The sequence below is a fragment of the Coloeus monedula genome, assembly GCF_965178545.1.
Source record: "Coloeus monedula genome assembly, chromosome: Z".
NCBI classification, from domain to species: Eukaryota; Metazoa; Chordata; class Aves; order Passeriformes; family Corvidae; genus Coloeus; species Coloeus monedula.
The window spans coordinates 70,806,051-70,826,853 of NC_138822.1; the positions used below are offsets into that span (position 1 = coordinate 70,806,051).

Genomic DNA, 20,803 nt, shown 5'->3' on the forward strand with positions numbered 1-20,803 from the left:
ATTGGCTACAGTGTCCATAAGATGGTGGAGTTTGGGATTCTAGGAGAAGTGAGCAGGGCAAAAAGCAAGATGGATGGCCCTGGATTTAATAAGAGCAGATTTAAAACCTCTTCAGAAGTTTGAAAGAATCCCATGGAATACAATTCTGGATAGAAGAGGGGTCAAGCAGAGCTGGCTGATGTTCAACCGTCAACCCCTCCAAGCATTAGAAAGGTCTGTCCTGACAAACAGAAACCCAAGCAGTGTGTCAGGAGACCTGGCTGGATGTGCTCTGAGCTTTTAACTGCACCAGAATATAAAAACAATGTGTGGAAAGCAAAAACAAAGGGGTGGAAGCAGTGCCAGGTGACCCAAGTGGAGTAGAGGGTTCTCTGATAATGCAGGAATAAGGTTAGGAAAGATAAAGAAAAAGCTGAGCTGGAGTTGAATCTGTCAAGGGATGTGACGTGTGACAAAATATTCCACAAGTACATAAATAACAAAAATGAATACCCACTGCTAAATCAGACAGAGCAACTGGTGACAAATTACATGGATAAGGCTGAGGTACTCAACACCACCTTTGTCTTACTCTTTACCATGCAAACTGGGCTTCAAGAATCCCAGGTTCCTGGGACCAGAGGGAATGTCTGCAGCAAGGGTGATTTGTTGTCAGCAGTGAAGGACCAAACTAGAGACCACTTTTAAAAACTGGACACATATAAGGCCACAGGAGAGATAGGATGGGGCACAACCAGTGCTGAGGAAGCTGGTTGATGTCATTGGGAGGCCACTGTCAGTTACCTCTGAACAGTCATGGCAACTGGGAGAGGTTCTTGAAGATAGAAAGCAAGTATTACCCCTATCTTCAAGTAGGGCAAGAAGGAGATCCAGAGAACTATAGGCTGCTCAACCTCATCTCAGTCCCTGGGAAGGTGATGAAGAAAATCCCCTGAGAAAGCATTTCCGAAGATCTGAAGGACAAGACAGTCATCAGGAGTGGTCAGCATGGATTTATGATGGGGACATGATGCTTGACCAACGTGGTAGCCATCTCCAGTAACATGACTAGCATATTGGTCAAGATGAGAGAGATGTGTTTTGTGCACCTTGACTTCAGGAAAGTCTTTGATACTGTCTCTTGTAATACCATCATAGACAAGCTGACAAAGTATAGGGTAGACAAGTAAAGGTTGAGGCAGATAGAAAACTGAATGAAGGACCAGGTTCAGAGTGTTGTAATTGGTGCCACAAACCCCAGAGGTCAACATGGTCTTCACTAAAGACCTGGATGATGGAACAGAATGTGCCTGTGGCATGTTTGCAGATGATAACAAACTGGGAGCTGTAGCTGATGCACCACATGATTTTGCTGACATAGAAATGGGCAGAGAGGAAGCTCATGAAGTTCAACAAGGGGAAATGCAAAGTCCTGCATCTAGGGAGAAATGATGGGAGGCTGGGGGCTAGTAGGGAACAGAAATAGAAGTCTGACTGGTTTGTCTCTTGTTTCTCAGGAAATTCCTCCAGGGCCTCATAATGAGGGAAGGGGCATGAAGACATGACTTGCTTGGTCACAGAATGGCTGCTTCTCTCATTAAAAGGAGTTAATTAAGCTAACCACATTATCAGGGGCTGGGAGCAAAGCTCAAGCAGGATGCAGAGACCAGATGTCCCTGCTTGAGCAGGGGGCTGGACCAGATGACTTCCAGAGGTGCCTTCCAATCTCAACCCCTCTGTGATTCTGTGCAGTCAAACTATGACTTGTCCCTCTCATATCTGTGTTGTTTCTAACATTGCTATGCCTCTTTTTAGCTTTGTTTCCTGGGGCCTTTGACTGTTGCACGAAAATTTCAGATGAAATTCCAAAAGGAATTCTCAGAAGAGTGGAGAGGTTTGAAATCCAGAAAGCTGATGGCCTGTGTCACCTAGAGGCTGTTATGTAAGAGATATTTTGTGTCCTTCCCTGTGAAAGGGATACTGCAAGTTAAAATCTATTAGGCAGCATTTAAATAAGTAGAATCTTGGAAAGCTAACACAAATTCAAAAACTGACATTGTATGTGATTTAAGAATTGTCCTTCCTTGTGCTCTTTAAACTTGATTGTTAAAATTTAATTCTTTTTTCAGTAATAATACTGAATGTTATTCAGCCTTCATTGACACTTGCTTTATTTTTAGAACTGAGAAATTACTCATGCACCTTAAGATTTATCTGCTTTTTCCAATTATTTATCCCCTAAAAACCTTGCCTAAACTCATTAAATCAGCTTTACTTTCTCAAATAAGCTATTTCTATTTTTTTTTCCTGGTATAATGTCACACTGTTTGGATTAAATTGGTACATTTTCTAGACTTTTGCATGATAATCATGACAGTCAATAATTATACAGTGGTCCGCTTATTTATTGGCCATAGAAATGTACTGCTTTGCACCGTGGATCTTTTTGCACTGAAGTAGTAAAGCTTTTTTTCAGATTTTGGAATGTAAGTTTAATAATGTAAAACTTAGATCCTAACTTATTTGAAACCACAAGAAAAAGTGAATAAACACAGTATAAAATATAATTTAAGATGGACCAAGTCCAACTTTGTGGTCTTCATAGGTGAGTGATAAGTATGATGATTTTTAAAAGCTGGGATTTTTACTTTTTTCTTTGAAACTGACAACCATTTTTTTCTCTGTCAGTCTCCACATAAAAGGCAAAAAGTTCTGTGTGAATCCATGGAATAGAAAAGTCAAAAAAATGATGAAGAAGATGAAGCACAAGATTCACAGGATCAAATCTCATTTTAGAAAGCAGAGAAGAATCAGAATTACCAAACAGAAAGAATGGAAGCAGTAGCAAGATGAAGCAAGCCCCATGATGAAGATACTGTGGCATAGGGCACTGCAAGCAAGGATACCATATTTTACCAGTGATGGATGATTGTTGCATTAAAATATCTTTTCAAATCTCTATGTGCCAGAGAAAGCAGAGGCAGAAAACCTGTACTCAGAAATCACCTGTACTCAGAACGATGCTGATCAGATTATCAGACAAACGACAAGGTGTTCCTGGTAATGTCTTGTAGCAAGTGCTCACTGTACCTCCTGGATCTTTTGGCAGACTTAAATCTTCCTCTTTCTCACCCTGCCTTCATCACAACCTCCCCTGTGATTTCTGTTTTAACATACTGTTCCCTCACATTCCTCCATTTGTTTCCAGTCCTATCCATGGTCCTTATTCTTCCCTGTCTGCAATCATCTTCATGCTGTTGCTTGTTTTGTTTATATTCTTCCAGTCATTAATCTTTCTTTTTTCTTCATCTTACCTAGTTTTACAAACACAATTTCAGACAGTTACAGTTTAAGTTTGCCAAAAACATGTCTTTTACCTATTCCAAACAATCTTTGCTCCCAGCTGTTACTATTATGAAATGTAATTGCAGTGATAATATCCAAGCCTGTCCATAGGACTCAAAGTGTGGCATTCAGAGCTATGCAATAAAGATCATCCTATTGCTTTTGTTTGTTCAGTTCCCTACTCAGATCCTTCAGATGGGTCCTTCCTACTCTCTTTGCTGAATTTCTCATAATTAGGACTGAAGTTTACGTGTGTCCCTCAAGGCCTTTTTTGAAGACTAGCAGTGATGACAGCTTGGCCACTCCATAGCCTCTCTTCCACTGCACAGCACTGCCTTCTCCTGTGTGGCACAGTCCTGATTTCCTCCCTGCTTCCTGGAAACTTCCAAGTAATTTAGTGTTTTCACAAAGACATCTCATCAACAGCACCTCTCCTCACAGACACGTACACAGAAAGCAGCAAATGAGGAGGGAGAAGAGAGGTTTTTAAAAGAGTTAAGTGCCATAGAATGCATACATCTAGTGAGCCAAAAATACTTATAGCAGCACAATTCCGTTCTTTCTCCTCTTCCCCCAGCAATTACTGTTTTTTTTTCAATCACTGCATCTGACTTAAGTGAATTCCTCTGAGTTGCCTCTTGTGTTTGTTTTGAAATTTTTATGTAAAACTACATCCTGAAGCATGGGAGAAAGCAAGGCCAATGACAGGGGATAGAAGCAGCTGCTGGTATGTTCCCTAAATAAGAAAGAAGATGAAAAACCGAAGCAAGGTCACTAGAGATAAGCACCATACTTTACAGATGCAAATCTGGTGAGAGAAACTTGACTCCCTCCAAAACAGATAAGAGAAACCATTACTGCTCTTAGGAGCCAACAGTCTTTGGACAGGGATGAGGCAACTAATATAACTCTTCTTCCAGATTCTAGGGAATATTTTGTACAGCACATACAATGGCATAGCTCCATCCTCTGCCTGCTGCAACTCTATCCAGGAAGCCTGCTGCTGGGACCAGGAGCTGGGGCTGCCGTCTCTGACTCTGAGCCTCACAGAGGCTCTTCCTCCCAAGGCTGTGCTCAGCACATTGCAGAGGCAGAGGATGTGACCCTGGCTGATGCAAGCTGAAACAGCACACGGTTTCCACCATTTCATTTGCACTGCCTGGACACCACATGGATAATTAGCTAATGGGTATTACACAGAATCCAACCCCCCTGGGCCTAGGTCAGCAGAGCACCAGGAATGCTAAACTGCAGAAGCTCTTTACAATATGGCAGCAGCAGTTTACTGTTTCTGGCAGTTCTATTTTCTTCCTCATGTTCTGCTCTGCATTCCAGATTTTACCTTCTTCCTTCCCTCAGATTTCTGGGTGGGTTTATGATGGCATCTGAGCTCCTCAGAGTTGTGCCATCAATGCAACCAGTGATCTTTTGAGTGTATAGTGTACCCAACATACTGACTAAAGCATGGACTGTACCCCAATTTCCATGGCCCTTCTATGAGAGAGAGCATTTCACAGGATTAGAGCCTGGAACAACCTTTCCAGAGAAGGGACGGGAAGGGAAAGGGAAAAAGAAAGGGAAAGGGAAAGGGAAAGGGAAAGGGAAAGGGAAAGGGAAAGGGAAAGGGAAAGGGAAAGGGAAAGGGAAAGGGAAAGGGTCCATGCTGGTTTAGGTACAGGCTGCTGGGAAGCTCCATGCACTCTTGGCTTGCAGACCTGTCCTCTGACAGCTGTAGGTTCACAGCACAGCTGCAGTTCTCTCTTCTGTTTGTAAAGCAGTACAGATACTGGTGGTGACTTGTTTTTGTACTGTCAGCTTCCCTGGCCTCCTCATCTTATCTGATGATTCTTATCAGTTCAGCAATTCCTGCTTCATATTTGAAATTAAAGACCCAACCAAACCTGCAACTCAAATGTTATTGAAATACTTGCATTTACTGGACCTTGATATTTTTGTTTACATCTTTGAGTTCTTCAGTGTGATGTCTTCTATCAGGTTCTCCTGAAATCAGTAGATCAGACTGAGAGATTACGAGATTACAAAATCCACTCCCTCCTACCAGCTGTATTTCAAGTTTTGGTTCCAGTGCATTCTTTTGGGAATTGAATTAGAAAAACTTCTACCAGTCATTCAACCTAAAAAAAAAGGTTCCTCCCTGGTAATGGCATACAGCACTTGAAAGATACACTGTCTCATACAGTTTCATTTATCCCTAAACCCTGAAACACAACATGTAGAAGCAAAATGTTCCAGTTTCCAAACTTTCACTTGAGTGACCTCATACTCTCTGTACCTGAGCATTATTTTTGACCTTTGCCATTTTGTACTTGGCAACAAAATAAAATCAATGCTTTTTTCACTAAAGTCATCTCACCATCTTGTTTGGTGGAAGAGATTATTAGGGCTCATTACTTTGTTTTCCCTGAAAATGCTGAATAATGCTCTCTTTTCAATGGGTTTCAGTGGCTTAAAGGTGTAGTTGGTTGCATTTGAAAACCCCAGTGAGTATTTTAGTGGCTTGGAAGTGTAACTTCCATTGAATTAAGATCCAGATTAGTCTTGTAATTAATATTCTTGAGAATTCTAGTAAAGGCACTCCTACACACTTTTAAGAAACAGTTTAACAGATTATTATAATCTGTCTTTTTCATTTATTTTAACAGTTATTAACTTAATGTGATGGCCTCTAAGTCATTTTTAAGATGCTTTAAAAAAATCACAGATAGCATTGCCTAAGAACTGCTAAAGAGAAGAAAAGAACCTGTTTGGTCTATTAAGGCAAAACCAGCACCCTGAATTTGATACTCTTGCTTAAAACTAGAAAGTGAGTCATAACACTGCAAACACTTTTCTTTCAAACCAGTACTGGGTTAGGAGTTCCCACACACTTTTACACAGTTGAAAAACGTTGATAGAGGCTCAAATTCAAACCCATCTTTTATCAAAACAGCCTGGATTTTAACAGAAGAAGAGGATATGCGCTTGCCCTCTCAGTAGCACACCTGAGCATGTTTCTGAGACAAGGTTATTCTGAGTTATGCTGAGTTTCTTTGGTAGTACCATCTTTATTAAAACAACCTGTCCTTTCTCAGGTTTCCAGTTCTAAGGTTACTGAGGTGCAACACTCAATTTGATGCATTAGTCCAAATTAACAAATAGAACTTGCAAATACAATTTTTGATTATACATCTCCCTGGGCAGATTGATTAAACTCTACAGCCATGAAAGGGAAATGACCTGCATTCTCACTAGCTGGGCTGGAAATAGAGCAATCACATGTCCGAAGCACAATTTGGTTAGAGAACTATAATTAATTACCTAAGAGGTTTGGAATAAGATTCACCAACAACTTGAATGATATGAATGCAATCTTTACAAGAAATTAGTGTAAAACAATTGTAGACTATTGCAACAGCAGCATAGACAGACCCTTTCTTGTGAAGAAACAATTGTAATTTTTTAAAGTATTCCCTTGTAATACACTCTGGGGCAGGAAAAGCAAATAGTCTCATAGAGCTGGATAAAAAGAACAACACTACTGACAACAATTATAAAATAAATTGTATTGATTAATAAGAAAAAGTAGGCTCTAGATCTTGGGCTATAAGACTTAGTCATCAAACTAGTCTGCAAGTGGAGGACATCTGGACTTGATACAAATTTAAATTAGCATCTGGATCCATAAACATCCTGAGGAGACAAAAACAATGCTTTTAGCAGCGTAATGACCAGGTAAATCTCTAAATATCTGGTAGAGATACATAGACCATGGGAAAGAAAGCAGTAATATGGATCACCTCCCCAAGCTAATCTTAGTAATTTTGTCAGGGATTTTAATGAGATCTGTAGAAGATGTAATAAAAAAGATTATTTTTTAGATCTGCATTTAGTGTTGACTATACACACACACACACAAAAAGAACTGCAAAACACAATTCTGACTTCACCATTTTGAAAGCAAGTAAGACATTTCTCAGAAGGAAACCCCCACCTGAGTGCAGGCTCCCAGGTGAGCAGGTTTACATCGCCAGGAGCAGCAAGAGCAGGTGCAGCCAGAGCAGTTACAAGGCGGCAGGCAGGGCAGTGACCGGGCCAAGGGCACGCACTCGCAGTGCCCAAACAAACACAGAGAGCAGGGCCAGTGATGGCAAAACAGGGTCAACCAAGAGTCCAGGCTTCCAGACAAGTTTGTAGGGATGAGTAGGTTGGAGGTGAAGCTGGGGGGTCAAGTCACTGGGTCAGGATCAGCAAGGGTCGTACCAGGCACAGGCACATTCATGATGCCCCTCTGGCAAAGGCCCAACTTTGAACACGGCTCCCAAGCGAAAGGGAAGAGGTGGCCATGGAAGCTTCTCACAGCTCCATCAGACTACTTTCTCCAGGGGAGTCCCATCCCAGGCTACCTGAGATGTGGGAACCAAAGCTGGCCTTGTGCACAGCCAGCTGAGCCCCCAGGGAGCAGGGAGATGGGCTGCTCCATCTGCTTCCCAGCACATCTTCCATACAACCAGGACAGTCCAGGCATCCCCATGTCAGGAACATTTTGCCACCAAAGTGCATGTTGAAAGTGCATGGTATTAGGAACCCATCTTGATGTCTAGAACAAGGATACAGCTCTAGTTCTGGATCTTTGGTTTTGTTTGTTTGTTGGGTTGCTGTTTTGGTTGGTTGGTTGTTTTGCTGCTGTTTTTTTTTGTTTTGCTTTTGTTGTGGGATTTTTTTGGTTGGTTGGTTGGTTTTTTTGTTTGTTTGTTGGCAGGAATGGAAAAGAAGAAGGAATTGAAGTTTTAGAATCCCAGAGCAGATGAACTTTCCTAACAAGCCCCTTTGGTCTGTAGGCACAGGAGGCACCAGTGTACATGATGTAACATGATGTAACTACGCCATCACCAACCAAGTTTGCAATTTGTCAACATGTTTCTTTCAGAATAACAAATGGAACTGGCTTGTACACTGGCTGGCACAAGCTTATCAGGAGACGTGCAGAAAAAACTTCTCTCGATTTCTCAGTGGTATTTCTCAATCCTTGCACTACAGATAGTTATGTGACAAATCTGTGATGATTTTGCATGACAATGGCACAGCAAACAGCTACAAGTTCAAAACAGATTGAACAAACAGGACAGAAATTAACACTTTCAATGATGGCTTTTCCATTTCCTTTGCAGTATTTTTACCTGCCCCTAAGATGGCAGTTTAACACCCTGGAGTGGTGTGAGGTGAGCAAGGTGGTATCTTCTGCTAGCTATAGCAGTCAGATCTCACAGAACCTGACAGCTGCTAAGGGAGTACATTTCCTTGACTTGAGCAGTGGTTTACAACCCAATTATCCACCCTATAAAATTTGTGTTTGACTTCTGTCAAGCAACTTCCCATCCACAACAGACGTTTGTGCTCCCAGTTCTCTGGGGATGTGCAACAGTGGAGTAGGTGGATATAAATCATCTCGCGGCCTAAAGGCAAGCGAGGCTCGCAGGAGGAATCCACACATTAGCTAACTGCCAATTTGTCAGCACTAAACCCGTGATGTGCAGCTTGCCACATGGAAGATTTAACGAGCTCGGACGAAAATGTTACGAGAAGATCCAGGGCAGGGCAGGGCAGGACATCCATCATATCCTCCGTGAAGCAATTCTGCTGGCAGAGCTCCGTGCGAGCGCCGGTGCCTGGGCACGCCAGGGTCAGGACACGCCGGGGCCTGGATGCGCCGTGGCCGGGATGCTCCGCGCGGCTCCGGGCGGGACAGGCGGACCCTCCCGTTGCTAGGCAACCGCCTCGCGCCCGGCCCGAGCCCTTCCTACCCTCACCCGCGGTCGGCTGCGCGCTCCCATTGGCTGTCCCCGCCCGGCGCTCGGCTCCCATTGGGAGTCCGCCGCCTCTGCCGCGTCCCCATTGGCGAACCGCCCTCTGCCCACGCCGCGTCACTTTCTCACGCCATTCCCCCCGCCCGCTCCGCCCGCCGCGCGCCGGGCGGGGGGCGGGACCTGGGGCGGTCGCGGCTGTGATTGGGCAACGACGCTGCCGCTCAGGGCGCGCGCCGGGCGGCGGGCGGCGCAGCTGCTTAAAGGGGCCGCACGCCCGCCGGAGGCCGGTGCTGTCCTGAGTGCGTGCGGAGCCACACCGGGAGCGACATCGGGAGCGACACCGGGAGCCATCACCTCGGACGGGTGAGCGCGGCTCGGGCCGCGGAGGCCCGCGGGCCGGGAGCGAGGGGCTGCGGAGCCGGGTGGGGAAGCACGCGAGGGGCGGCGGGGCTGGGAGAGGGAGCCGCAGGCAGGGTGGGCATAGCTGGGAGCTGTCTTTCCAGTGGATGGGAACGCCTTTGGAGGAACACCCGTAGCGCGGCAGGGGGGAAATAAAAAAAAAAAAATATTAAAAATGCAAAAGAAGAGAGGAAGAAAAAAAGGATAAAAAACACCCCAAAAAGGTGTGTCAGGGTCCTGACTTAGGTGTCGCCCTGCACCCCGCGCCGGCCGCTGTCCAGAGCATCCCGGCCCGTGGGGCGGCGCAGCGGGCGACGCTCACTGCCCGGTCAACCAGGTGCCTCCCGAAAGAACCGCATCCCGGGACGGGGGTCCCTGCCGCTGCCTCCCGAAAGAACCGCATCCCAGGACGGGGATCCCCGCCGCTGCCTCCCGTCCTGTCCTCGCGGGAGGCCCGCGGCTGTGTGAGCTGCGGTGAGCGGCTGCTGCGGGGCTCCGCCGAGCTCTGCCCCCGCCTCGGAGGCCACCGAGAAGCCTTCGGTGTGTTCCTTAATTGCCTCTCAGTGTCGCGACAGCGTCGCCCTCCCAGGTCGGGAAAGGCAGAGCGAGCGTGGCCCCCTGCTCACGCCACCTTCCGTCGCCCAGGCAAAGGCAGCCGGGTGCTTCCCCAAGGGATGCCGCCGCCTTCTTTCCTGATGGCGTTTGCCGCAGGGGTGTGAGCATCCCGGCGCCCACCCGTGTTGCTGACGGAGCCCCGTGCTCGGATGTGCCGCCATCCCCGCGGGTGAGGCCGCACGGCTCCATCCAGCGTTCCATCCCCGCGGCTCTGCGCAGTTTGCCCGTGTTCCGGCGCACGGAGGTGAGCGAGCATCCCGCAGGGATGCCCGTCCCGGCCCCTGCCGGCGCCCAGAGTGAGTGAGCATCCCGCGGGGATGCCCGTCGCGGCCCATCCCGGCGCCCGGAGCTGAGCGTCCCGCGGGGATGTGGCCGCGGTCCCGGCGGACGCGGCGACCTCTGGTGGCGGCACCGGTGTCGTGCGAGCGTCCCCTGCGGGCCCGTGCGGGGACAAGTCGGTGATGTCACAGCCGGGGCTGCCACGGGCACAGCCCGTCCCACTGGTCCTCTGGAGCCAAAGGCATCGCCTGTAGCAAACAGGGCCGAGACTTATTTTCTACCTTTGAGTAAAGTGTTCTGTTAGAATTAAAAACTTAGGTAAGAAATAAGATTCAAATTACTGACATAATTTTCTCATATTCCTGAGAAAGACAATAATGCTACCAGCTGTTAGGAGAGAATGTGTTTCTGGTAACACCAGCAGAAAGAAAGGGTTGCTTGTCTTGCGCTTCTCATTCATTCCCAGCGGAATCATAAGGAGACACAAAACAAAGTAGGTTTCTCAATTTCATAAATAAAAGCATTTGGGATTCTTGGTCTTTTAAAACAAATCATACTTCTGAGAAAGTTTTTATTTTCAGTGAAAGGGATAGGATGTTGTTTGCTGCTTGACCAGGAAGACAAAAGACTGTCTGTTTTACACTGAGTAAACAATTTTTTTTCTGCAATGACTGACTGACTCAAGATGTCATACATCCCATTTCCTTCAGTGGTCAGAGTACACTTACAAAGCAGTGCTTCTCATAGCAGTACAGCCCGGTAGCACAGACTGCCGTCCTGTTAGGTGTGACTGGTGAGCTTGGTATTTGGTGAGCCTGGGAACAAGACGGAAACACCCTCCCTCTAGTTGTGTTCTGCACAAAGTTTCCTGATGAGAGAACTGCAGCAAGTGATATCACTTGAGTGCCAGTTTTGGCATCTCAAAGTTCTGTAAGGAGCAAGCACAGAATACACTGGTTTTCCTTAGCTCTCACCAATACTGCAGTTCCTTTTAGCATACTGATTTTCCCAATAATTCACTGCCTGGTTGAAAGCTGCTGTTCTCCTATGCCCATTACTTGTCAAGTCCATTGCATGCTGTGTGCAGGCTTCAGGGAGGCTTTGCTGCACCCTTTCAGTGAGCTTATTAAAAAACAGAGGGAGAGGGACTTCTTGCAAGAACGTGTAGTGACAGGACAAGGGGGAACGGTTTCAAACTGAAAGACAGTACGTTTAGACGAGATATGAGGAAGAAATTCATTACTGTTAGGGAGGTGAGGCACTGGCATAGGTTGCCCAGAGGAGCTGTGAATGCCCCATTCCTGGAACTCTTTAAAGCCAGGTTGGAGACTTTGAACAACCTGGTCTAGTGGAAGGTGTGCAGGGGGGTTGGAATGAGATGGTCTCTAAGGCGCCTTCCAACCCAAACTATTCAATTATTTTTGTATAAATTTTAAATAAAATTAAGCCTCTTGAGGTTCTCTGCAGCCTCCAACTTTCAGCTTTCTGGCCCTTGGAGCAGCAGAAGCTCTGCTCTGGGTACGTGGCTCACCCTCGGTGTGGCTGCCACACACTGATGAGCTGGTATTTCCTTTTTGAAAAAATCCTTTTGAAAAAAATGAGGTGTTTCATGCCAGAAGGAGAGCTGGACCCCAAAGGCCTTTTCCCAGCTGGTACCTTGGGATCTCTCTGTGGGCAGTGTGTTTACATTCACATGGGAGCCAAAAAGCTTCTTCCTCCCCTGCAATGCCTGTGCAGATTTGGGATAAAACGCAGCGCTTGGAGCCAAGATCTGGACCCCAGCGCTGCTCTGTGTCCCCAAGCCGTGTGACTTGTTCACGGTACTGCTGAGAAAGGACGTGTCCTTTCTCCCCGCAGCTCCTGGGGGCTCTCTGGACCAGCACCCTCCCTCCCCTGGCCGTTGTTTCAACGAGTCGGTGATGGCCACTCCACCAACAGCATCAGCCTGCTGCTGCGCCGTAACAAATCCATAATCCTGCCCGACAGCTTCCAGGACGCAGGAATAATGATGGTTTTGCTCAGCGTGTGGGTTGTTGGGGGTTTTTTAAATCTGTATAGTTTGAAGCAAGATAGGAAGATACGGCACCGCTCCACTGTGCAAATAGAAGTGAGGTGCCGAGGGATTGTCCAAAATAACAAACAAAACCAAAACCACACAGAAAGCCTTCTCAAACTGGGATTTTGGGTGGGGGAGAATTCAGATTCATTTCCTGTCGGGGTTTTTGCGAAGCCAAGCGCAGTGTCCCGGCGCTTCCCGCAGCCCCGTCCTGTACGGGCGTGGCGCCTCCCGGCGCACGCGCACTGCTCGCGGCGCGCATGCGCAGCCCGCCAGAAGCCGGCCATGGGATTCCAGAGCGCGTGAGGGCTGGACGGCGCGGCTGCCTGAGGGCAGAGGTGGGACGGCGGGAGGGCGGTGGCTGCGTGGTGTGCTGGGCACGGCACGGCACGGCACGGCACGGCACGGCACGGCACGGCACGGCACGGCACACCCTGCGGATGGGGCGCGGTGCGACCCCCTTTGCGCCCCTCCCCGCGGCGCCTGCCCGGCTGCCGGGCAGGTTATGGATAACCTTGTGGTGTGGGGGGAGGCGCCGGCAGGGGACGGAAACAAAGCGAAATTGGTTGTGTTGCTTAAAACCGCGCAGTGCGCTGGCTGTAGGGCCGTTCTTTGTCCCTTTACACAGCTGGTCCTGGCTTCTGGAAGAAGCCGGGTGAGGTAAGTGCGGCGGTGCTTGGAGCTGGGCACGGAAGGGACGAGTGCCCCGTAAGGATGTTAGCCAAGGAGGATGGTGCCGGGCTGTGTAATTGAGGTAGGGTTGAAGTAATGGATGTAGTATGTCCTTGGGGGTAGTAAATCCTCTAGTGTGGTGACAGGGAAGTTGTGGGGTTGGAATAAGGAAACTCGGCCTATCAGGGAGAACACTGTTCATCTCAGCATTAAATATTCCTCCAGGCTTGGTGTTAGGAGTTCCAGTGTTCTGGAATGCCAAAATAAAGTATGCCTAAAGCAAACAAAAAAACCGCAAAAAGCGAACACCAACACGCCCCTCAAAACAAAAACAAAACTGAAATAACACAGAAATAATTCTGCCTTGTTGCAAGTATAAGCAAAACAAAGTGACCTATGTCATTTTTTTAAAAAATAAAAACTATTTTGAAGAGTCCTGGCCTGTTTTAAGAAGGTGGTTTCCTAGTAAGGGTTTTCAGCTAGCAATGCTAATAAAAATATCCAGTGTTTCCAGCTTGGTTATATGCAAAATTGAGACTTTGCATATAAGCAGAAGTAAGATAATGAACGCTAGTTTCTCAAACACTTAACACTCAGTAAGTGTGTGTTTTGCTTCAGAAAGATAGCTTGGGCTTAACCTACATCTGTTCATCTCCAGGGCTGAAATTTGTATTTTCACTTAATTAAAAAAAACTTACTCTCATGCCAAAGCTTTACCAGATGCAAAGGCTTGCCTTTTGCAAATGACCTTATAGAGTATGTGCAACACAACTTCTTCCATAAAATTACAGGAACTGAAAGTAGGTCCCTCTAAATATATGTAAATAAATCGCATGGGTTTGTGGTTTTCTTTTTTATTCTTAAAGATCTGCCACGATGCCTGGGTCTCTTCCAGTGAATGCTGAGTCCTGCTGGCCCAAAGATGTGGGAATTGTGGCACTGGAAATCTATTTTCCCTCTCAGTATGTTGACCAGACAGAGCTGGAGAAGTATGATGGCGTGGATGCTGGGAAGTACACCATTGGGCTAGGCCAGGCAAGGATGGGGTTCTGCTCTGACCGGGAAGATATCAATTCCCTCTGCCTGACTGTGGTTCAGAAGCTCATGGAGAGGAACAGCCTCTCCTATGATTGTATTGGGAGATTAGAAGTTGGAACGGAGACCATAATTGATAAATCGAAATCTGTGAAGACTGTCCTGATGCAGCTTTTTGAAGAGTCTGGTAATACAGATGTGGAAGGAATCGACACCACCAATGCATGCTATGGAGGCACTGCTGCTCTTTTTAATGCTATTAATTGGATTGAGTCCAGTTCCTGGGATGGTAAGTCAAGGCTATTTTCTTGAAAAGTTGAATCATCTTTACGTCAGTCTGCCCTACAATGACAGAGTTCATGTTTAACCATATAAAACCCAGAGGGTAAACTCTTTTTCTCTTCTGCAGTTTTTGTTCTTAAATGCCCTGGGCATTTGCCACTAGTTCAGTCACAGTGTGAATAACAATGACTTAGCTACTAATGTAAAGGTTTTCTGTAAATTCTATTGATTCCCAGTTGAAATGTGGGGGAAAAGTCAAGATTGAAAAGCCCTTTAATCTCAGTGTCATCTCCTCAATAATTAAAAACTGCTGATGGATGTTCAGATGTGCCAGACTCGTGGCTCCTTCTCACCATTTTTTCCTGTGTGTTTTTCCCAGGACGCTATGCCCTCGTGGTGGCTGGAGACATCGCTGTGTATGCCTCTGGAAATGCCAGGCCCACTGGGGGAGCTGGTGCTGTTGCAATGCTGGTCGGCCCAAATGCACCATTGATTTTTGAGAGAGGTTAGTTCTGTGGGAGAACATACACTGTTCAGGTCAGATAACTGCATTTGTCCTGAAGCCAGTTCCCTGGTTTTTGTGCCTTGCTGAAGCAGGGGATTAACTCCCAGTAATGTCAGAAATTGTTCTTTGTCTCCTCTTGCTCTGGGCTAATTCAGCCAAGTCCTGTTACAGGACACAGCAGGGAACAATTAGAGATGGTCTTGTTTGTTTATTTCCTTGAGGATTCTCCAATAAAATTGATAGAGTAATACTAAAGCTGAATAACACAACATTCTACTTCCAGGACAGTTGAATGACAGTCCTTTATTGCATGTGTTTGTCATGCTCAGTCCTACTCTGCTTTGCAGGCAATTGAGAACTCTGTGTAACCTTACCTTAAAAAGCCTGAAGTGCTACAAAAAACTGCAGGACTGGCACCAAAACTGCTTCTTTCCCCACTTGTGCCAACTGGCGCATCCCAATTGACTCAAAGCAGCTGAAGGAACTAACTTTCAACTTTTGTCAATTTCTGTCCACCAGGGCTGCGTGGTACCCACATGCAGCATGCGTATGACTTCTATAAACCAGACATGGTCTCTGAATATCCTGTAGTGGATGGCAAGCTCTCCATACAGTGCTACCTCAGTGCATTAGACCGCTGCTATACCGTCTATCGCAACAAAATCCACGCCCAGTGGCAGAAGGGTGCGTAGCCTCTCCTGATGATACTGCAGATTGGCAAATGCTGGAGTGTGTCCTACGCAGACAGTTTTAGTATCTGATCTAAAGACTAGTCTAGAAGTCTCTTCGTATTTGTATGTTCTGAAGCAATTGAAATATTTGCTCTTTCCTGTAAGAAATTACTTGTCTCTGTTTTGGCATGGCTGAGTTTCTGGCAGTCTGTAAGCAGTAATCTCCACAAGCATTTGTTGGTGTAACATACAATACCTTGGTTAAAAGCATGCTATTACTCACCTCCATCCAGGCTTTTAAGAAACTTAGGTTACTATTTAAATGTTATGTAATGATACTGATTTTTTTTTTTTTTAACCCAATATGTTTAATAATTGCTTCAATTATATTAAGAGGCATAGGTGTGAAGAGAGGCAAATTAAGTCAAAATACTGGATAGGAATACAGAAATTCTGTTAAACATAGCTTTTTATTCTAGAAAAAGAGCAAACGTTAGCTGGTACAAAAGGTGCTAAGAAAAGAATTTTTAAATAGAAGAAGTGCAGTATGTTAAGTGCACTTGACAGCAGTAGTTAGTCTCATTTGTATGTTTGTGTCTCTTCTATGCCAACATGTTAGGATAATTGGTGTCCTGACAGCTGCCTGCTTTATTTCCATAATTGAAGTGAGTACTAAACATAGGTTGTAACTCAACACTTCTTCCATTTCCAGAGGGGACAGACAGACGTTTCACCTTGAATGACTTTGGATTCATGATCTTCCATTCTCCGTACTGTAAACTGGTGCAGAAATCCGTGGCTAGACTCTTGCTGAATGACTTTCTCAGTGACCAGAACCCAGAAACAGCAAATGGTGTTTTCAGTGGTCTGGAAGCTTTCAGGTGAGAATGGCTGCTGTCTTCCTTATTCACATAATCAATTACACATCCAAGGTGTGTTTTTACTTTCTGCTATTTTAGTAACTGTTTCTGAACTTCTTTTTTTTTCTTCTCTTTTGAGTAGGGATATAAAACTTGAAGATACATACTTTGACAGAGATGTGGAAAAAGCTTTTATGAAAGCTAGTGCAGAGCTCTTCAATCAGAAAACCAAAGCTTCATTACTTGTATCCAATCAGAATGGAAATATGTATACCCCTTCAGTCTATGGTTGCCTTGCCTCTCTTCTAGCCCAGTAAGCATAAAATCGGGAAAAGCTGTTTATTAATAAGGTCATAAAAGGTTTTTGTTTCAGAAAGTCTTTTGTAAAAGCATTGTCTAGCAAACCTTTTCCTATGAGATTGCCTTAAGCAGAAAAACTAAAGTTAAGACACTATTCTGTGCACACATTCAGTTCAAGTGACAAGCAGAGTGAAAGTGTCTGTGTCAGAAACTGATCCACTGCCTCGCAAAGTAGGATCATATTTGTAAGGTGGCATCTCTTCTCAGCCCCAACCTTCCCCCTCTCCCTTCCTCTAGAAATACTCCTGAAATGGAAAAGAAAATTCAAATTTCTTCTCTGTCTTACTATAATAAGCAAAGCCACATTAAATTAGCATTTAATTATGTTTTTTTTCAAATACAGTCTTTTGCAAAATCATATTACATTTACATTAAACCACTCCTCCTGGGTTTTCTTTTTTTCTTTTTTTTCTCCATTTTTCTTCATTCTGACATTGCCTTCCATGATGTGTTTATTCATTTTAGGCTTTAGTTTATTTAAGAATGATATCTGGCTGCTTTCATCATATTCTGGGCATTTCTCAGGCATATTTTGCTGTAGGCAGCTTTGGAACCCATCACGTAACAGCAGTACTTGAATTTGTGTTTTTAAAAGTCAGCATTTATGCACATAGCATGCTAATTGTGTATTATAGACACTGTAATTTGCTGGCTGCTTTTCTGAAGCTAGCTGTAGTTTCTAGATATTTAAAATTGGCACTTCGACTTAATTCTGACTTTAAAAAACTGTTGTATGATTTGCAGGTACTCCCCAGAGCAGCTTGCGGGACAGAGAATCAGTGTGTTCTCATATGGCTCTGGTTTTGCTGCTACCCTGTATTCCATCAGGGTCACACAGGATGCCACTCCTGGTGAGTGACAGGATTTGATATCAACTACCTCCCTTGCACAGCTCGCTCTCGATGCCTTGTTACACAACCCACTAGCATAAATAAGCCTGCATAGCAGTTTTAATGACAGCAGTGCCACAGTGAGAATGTGCAGCTCCAGGGAGTGTTTAAATGTCTTCTTGAACAAATAAATAATATTCTTCAAACGCTGTTAAATGTTTTGAGTTGGTAATTGGGAATATTTTTAAATGTCTCATACTTGAGATTCTGTAAGGCAAAGTGCTTTTTGGGTTTGAAATGTTCACGTGCTAGTGTGCAGTTCTCAGTACTGGCTCCACCTTACATGATGGTTCTATATTGCAGGTTCTGCACTGGACAAAATAACTGCCAGCCTTTCTGATCTCAAAACAAGACTTGACTCAAGAAAATGTATTGCACCTGATGTCTTTGCTGAAAACATGAAGCTCAGACAGGAAACACATCATTTGGGTAAGAACTTAATAAATGTACATCATTCCTAATCCTAGAGCAAAATTCTCATCACTTAATCCACCTGACTTTAAACGCTTAGGATGTAGAATGAAGGAAATGTCCAACCCTTTCTGCTTCTGAGTAGCTTGTGTTCATTGGCCCAATATGTCTGAAGTAAAAATACTGGCTTGTTTTTTTCTGTCTCAGTGCAGCCAATCTGGAAAGGCCTGTGTTGGGTAAAACTCTTACCAGGAAACAACTAACAATGTGTTACTCCTTTTTTTACAGCCAATTATATTCCACAGTGTTCAGTCGAGGATCTCTTTGAAGGAACATGGTACCTTGTGCGTGTGGATGAAAAACACAGGAGAACTTACGCCCGGCGCCCACTCATGAGTGATGGACCTCTGGAAGCAAGAGTTGGAGTTGTCCACCCAGGCATTGTTCATGAGGTGAACACTCGGCACTCTTTTAAAGTTTGATGTAAATGGTTGGAACCATTTACATGTTTGTCTTAGCATGTGCATGTATGTTAAGAGGAAGTGGTTTTATGAGTTACATTGAGTACTTTGTTAACATGTGTAACATGCAAGCCAGAAGTAAAAAGTTGAACATGCAATTTTAAAAAGTACATTTCATCCTAAAAAGAACAAAACTGCACAAGAATGAAAGAAGAACAAACTGGCTCTTCTCACACAATCTGTTTGCATGAAGCATGACCAATTTGATTGACTTAAAGTCAAGCCGTCCAGTGTAGCATGAATGTTGTTTAAGAGTTGGACTAGCCATGAAGTATGAATGTCTGTGAACTAGAAAACTGTATTTAATGTTTTTTTTCCCTTCTTCTTAGCACATCCCAAGCCCTGCTAAGAAAGTGCCAAGAATCCCTGCAACAACAGAATCTGAAGGCGTTACTGTCGCCATTTCCAATGGGGAGCATTAAGATACCTCTGTGAGGTGGGGAAAGAAACAAGGTGTGAGGGCAGGGTGAGAGAGAGAGAAAAAGGATTGCAGTAGCACTGAAGTTTCAGTGTAAAGCATGTAATTGGAGCATGAAAAAACTGTTAAACTCCTTGAGAAAAATCATCATATTATGGTTTGCTGATTTTATACTATTTTCAGAACACTAAAATCAGGAGTATATTGGAGATAGAGGGACTTGCCAGGTGCTGTGGGGATTCCTTAATATGTCTGAACTTTTTTAATTGCTGAGAAGTAGCTGTAGTCTATTACAAAGTCTTCATATACAGAAAGAAAAAAAAAAAAAAGGAATCTTCTGCCTGCTCTTCCATGTAAAATGACTTGAAACCTACACTTTTAACTTCTACTTTTACTAGTACTCAAGTGTGTGCAAAATAGTCCAAGCTTTGAATGTTAGGGTTCTCAGTGCCTTGACAATAAGCAGTCAACCTTCTGAATACTGCAATTCTCTTTCACTTTATCACCTTCCCTTTCATATCCCAGTCTGCCTCCCATCCCCCCATTGCTTTGGGGCAGGCATAGAACCAAGAACATCCATTGTTGGAATAGATGTCTCTTCCCTGTCAAAGTGACTGGATCAAAAATGGCTAGGCTAACAAGTGGTTTTTGTAGAAGAAACTCTGTGATCCACTGTGTTAGTTACTGTGTAATTCCTCCTAACATTTTATGTGTTTTATACCTGCATTTTAAGTCACAGGAGTCTGGGAGGAAAGATGAAGAAGAAGGGAGGTAAATTTTTCTTCTAAAGAAATGGGATCATTGATTTGGCACCATAATGGATTGTTCAGCAGAAATATCCAAGACAGCAGAATTTTCAAATAAAACTTAGAGATATTGTGGAGCTCTTTTAATTGGCTAACAAAGGAAGAGAGTGATCTTCATCACTTTGTCTGGAACTCTGGCCTATTACTCATTGTTACATAACACATTTCCAAAAGACTCTTTCTAGCTTTGAATTTGGCTTTGTACTTTGAAGTCCTTCTTACTGTTGGTAATACTGTAGGAGTGGAGTCTTTTATTTCTTTCCCCCCTCCCCCAATGTGCAAGCTAAAGCTATCCGTTTTACAAGCAGTAGATAAATATACAGTGGTTATGGGGAGTCCTTTCTGGTTGATTTTTAAAGCCCAGATTGGAAATGAACTACGATATGAGCCTTTTAAGCTTGTAATATATATATATATACATACATACATATATATATATATATTTAAGTTGAGCTAATGTACAGAATGAAGTTTCATTGAATTTATTTCTTTGCTAATTCTACAAAGCTACATTAGTTAATATAAAGTAGCAAAAAATAATTTCTCTGTTAATTACAATTTTTTTGGTGTGTGTAATGAAGTGTTTGTATTACCTGTCACTCAATAGGATTTGATAACTTGCTGTATTTGTACAGTCAAGCCTTGGTAAAATAGTTGTTTATTATAAACTGATGAATACTAATCTGTTTGTTCTGCTGACAGTGATGGAGCAATGCATGATGGTAGTGTTTGCAAGTATTTTGGTTTAGGTTGCCCTCATGAAACTTAACCTTGGCACCTGTAAAACAAACTGTCATGGAACAAAGTCCATTGCTGGCAGTGGACAAGCCAAGAAGCGAGCTACTGGCACAGACCTCACAGATCTGTGAGGCTGATCCTTTATTAAAATAAAGTT

The 20,803-nt window shown here is 44.4% G+C and overlaps 1 protein-coding gene across 2 annotated transcripts; it reads left to right on the forward strand.

Annotated features, from left to right (window-relative positions):
- Positions 1 to 9,424: 9,424 nt before the first annotated feature.
- On the forward strand, positions 9,425 to 20,800 carry HMGCS1 (3-hydroxy-3-methylglutaryl-CoA synthase 1). 2 transcript variants are annotated; one of them, XM_082301179.1, is made up of 10 exons: positions 9,425 to 9,491; positions 14,016 to 14,473; positions 14,846 to 14,971; positions 15,491 to 15,655; positions 16,355 to 16,523; positions 16,645 to 16,815; positions 17,607 to 17,713; positions 18,056 to 18,181; positions 18,452 to 18,615; positions 19,014 to 20,800. In XM_082301179.1, the coding sequence occupies exons 2-10, from the start codon at positions 14,026 to 14,028 to the stop codon at positions 19,104 to 19,106; spliced, it is 1,569 nt and encodes a 522-aa protein (XP_082157305.1). In that variant the 5' UTR covers positions 9,425 to 9,491; positions 14,016 to 14,025; the 3' UTR covers positions 19,107 to 20,800. The 2 variants fall into 2 exon arrangements, with proteins under 2 accessions (XP_082157305.1, XP_082157304.1); XM_082301178.1 differs by lacking the exon at positions 9,425 to 9,491 and adding an exon at positions 12,739 to 12,815.
- The last annotated feature ends 3 nt before the right edge of the window (positions 20,801 to 20,803 follow it).

Bases quoted from the DNA above. Each gene is read 5' to 3' on its own strand.
- HMGCS1 (XM_082301179.1), top strand. From the start codon at position 14,026: ATGCCTGGGTCTCTTCCAGTGAATGCTGAGTCCTGCTGGCCCAAAGAT. The intron at 16,524-16,644 runs GTGAGAATGGCT...TCTTTTGAGTAG, and splicing joins AGTGGTCTGGAAGCTTTCAG to GGATATAAAACTTGAAGATA. The intron at 18,616-19,013 runs GTGAACACTCGG...CCTTCTTCTTAG, and splicing joins ACCCAGGCATTGTTCATGAG to CACATCCCAAGCCCTGCTAA.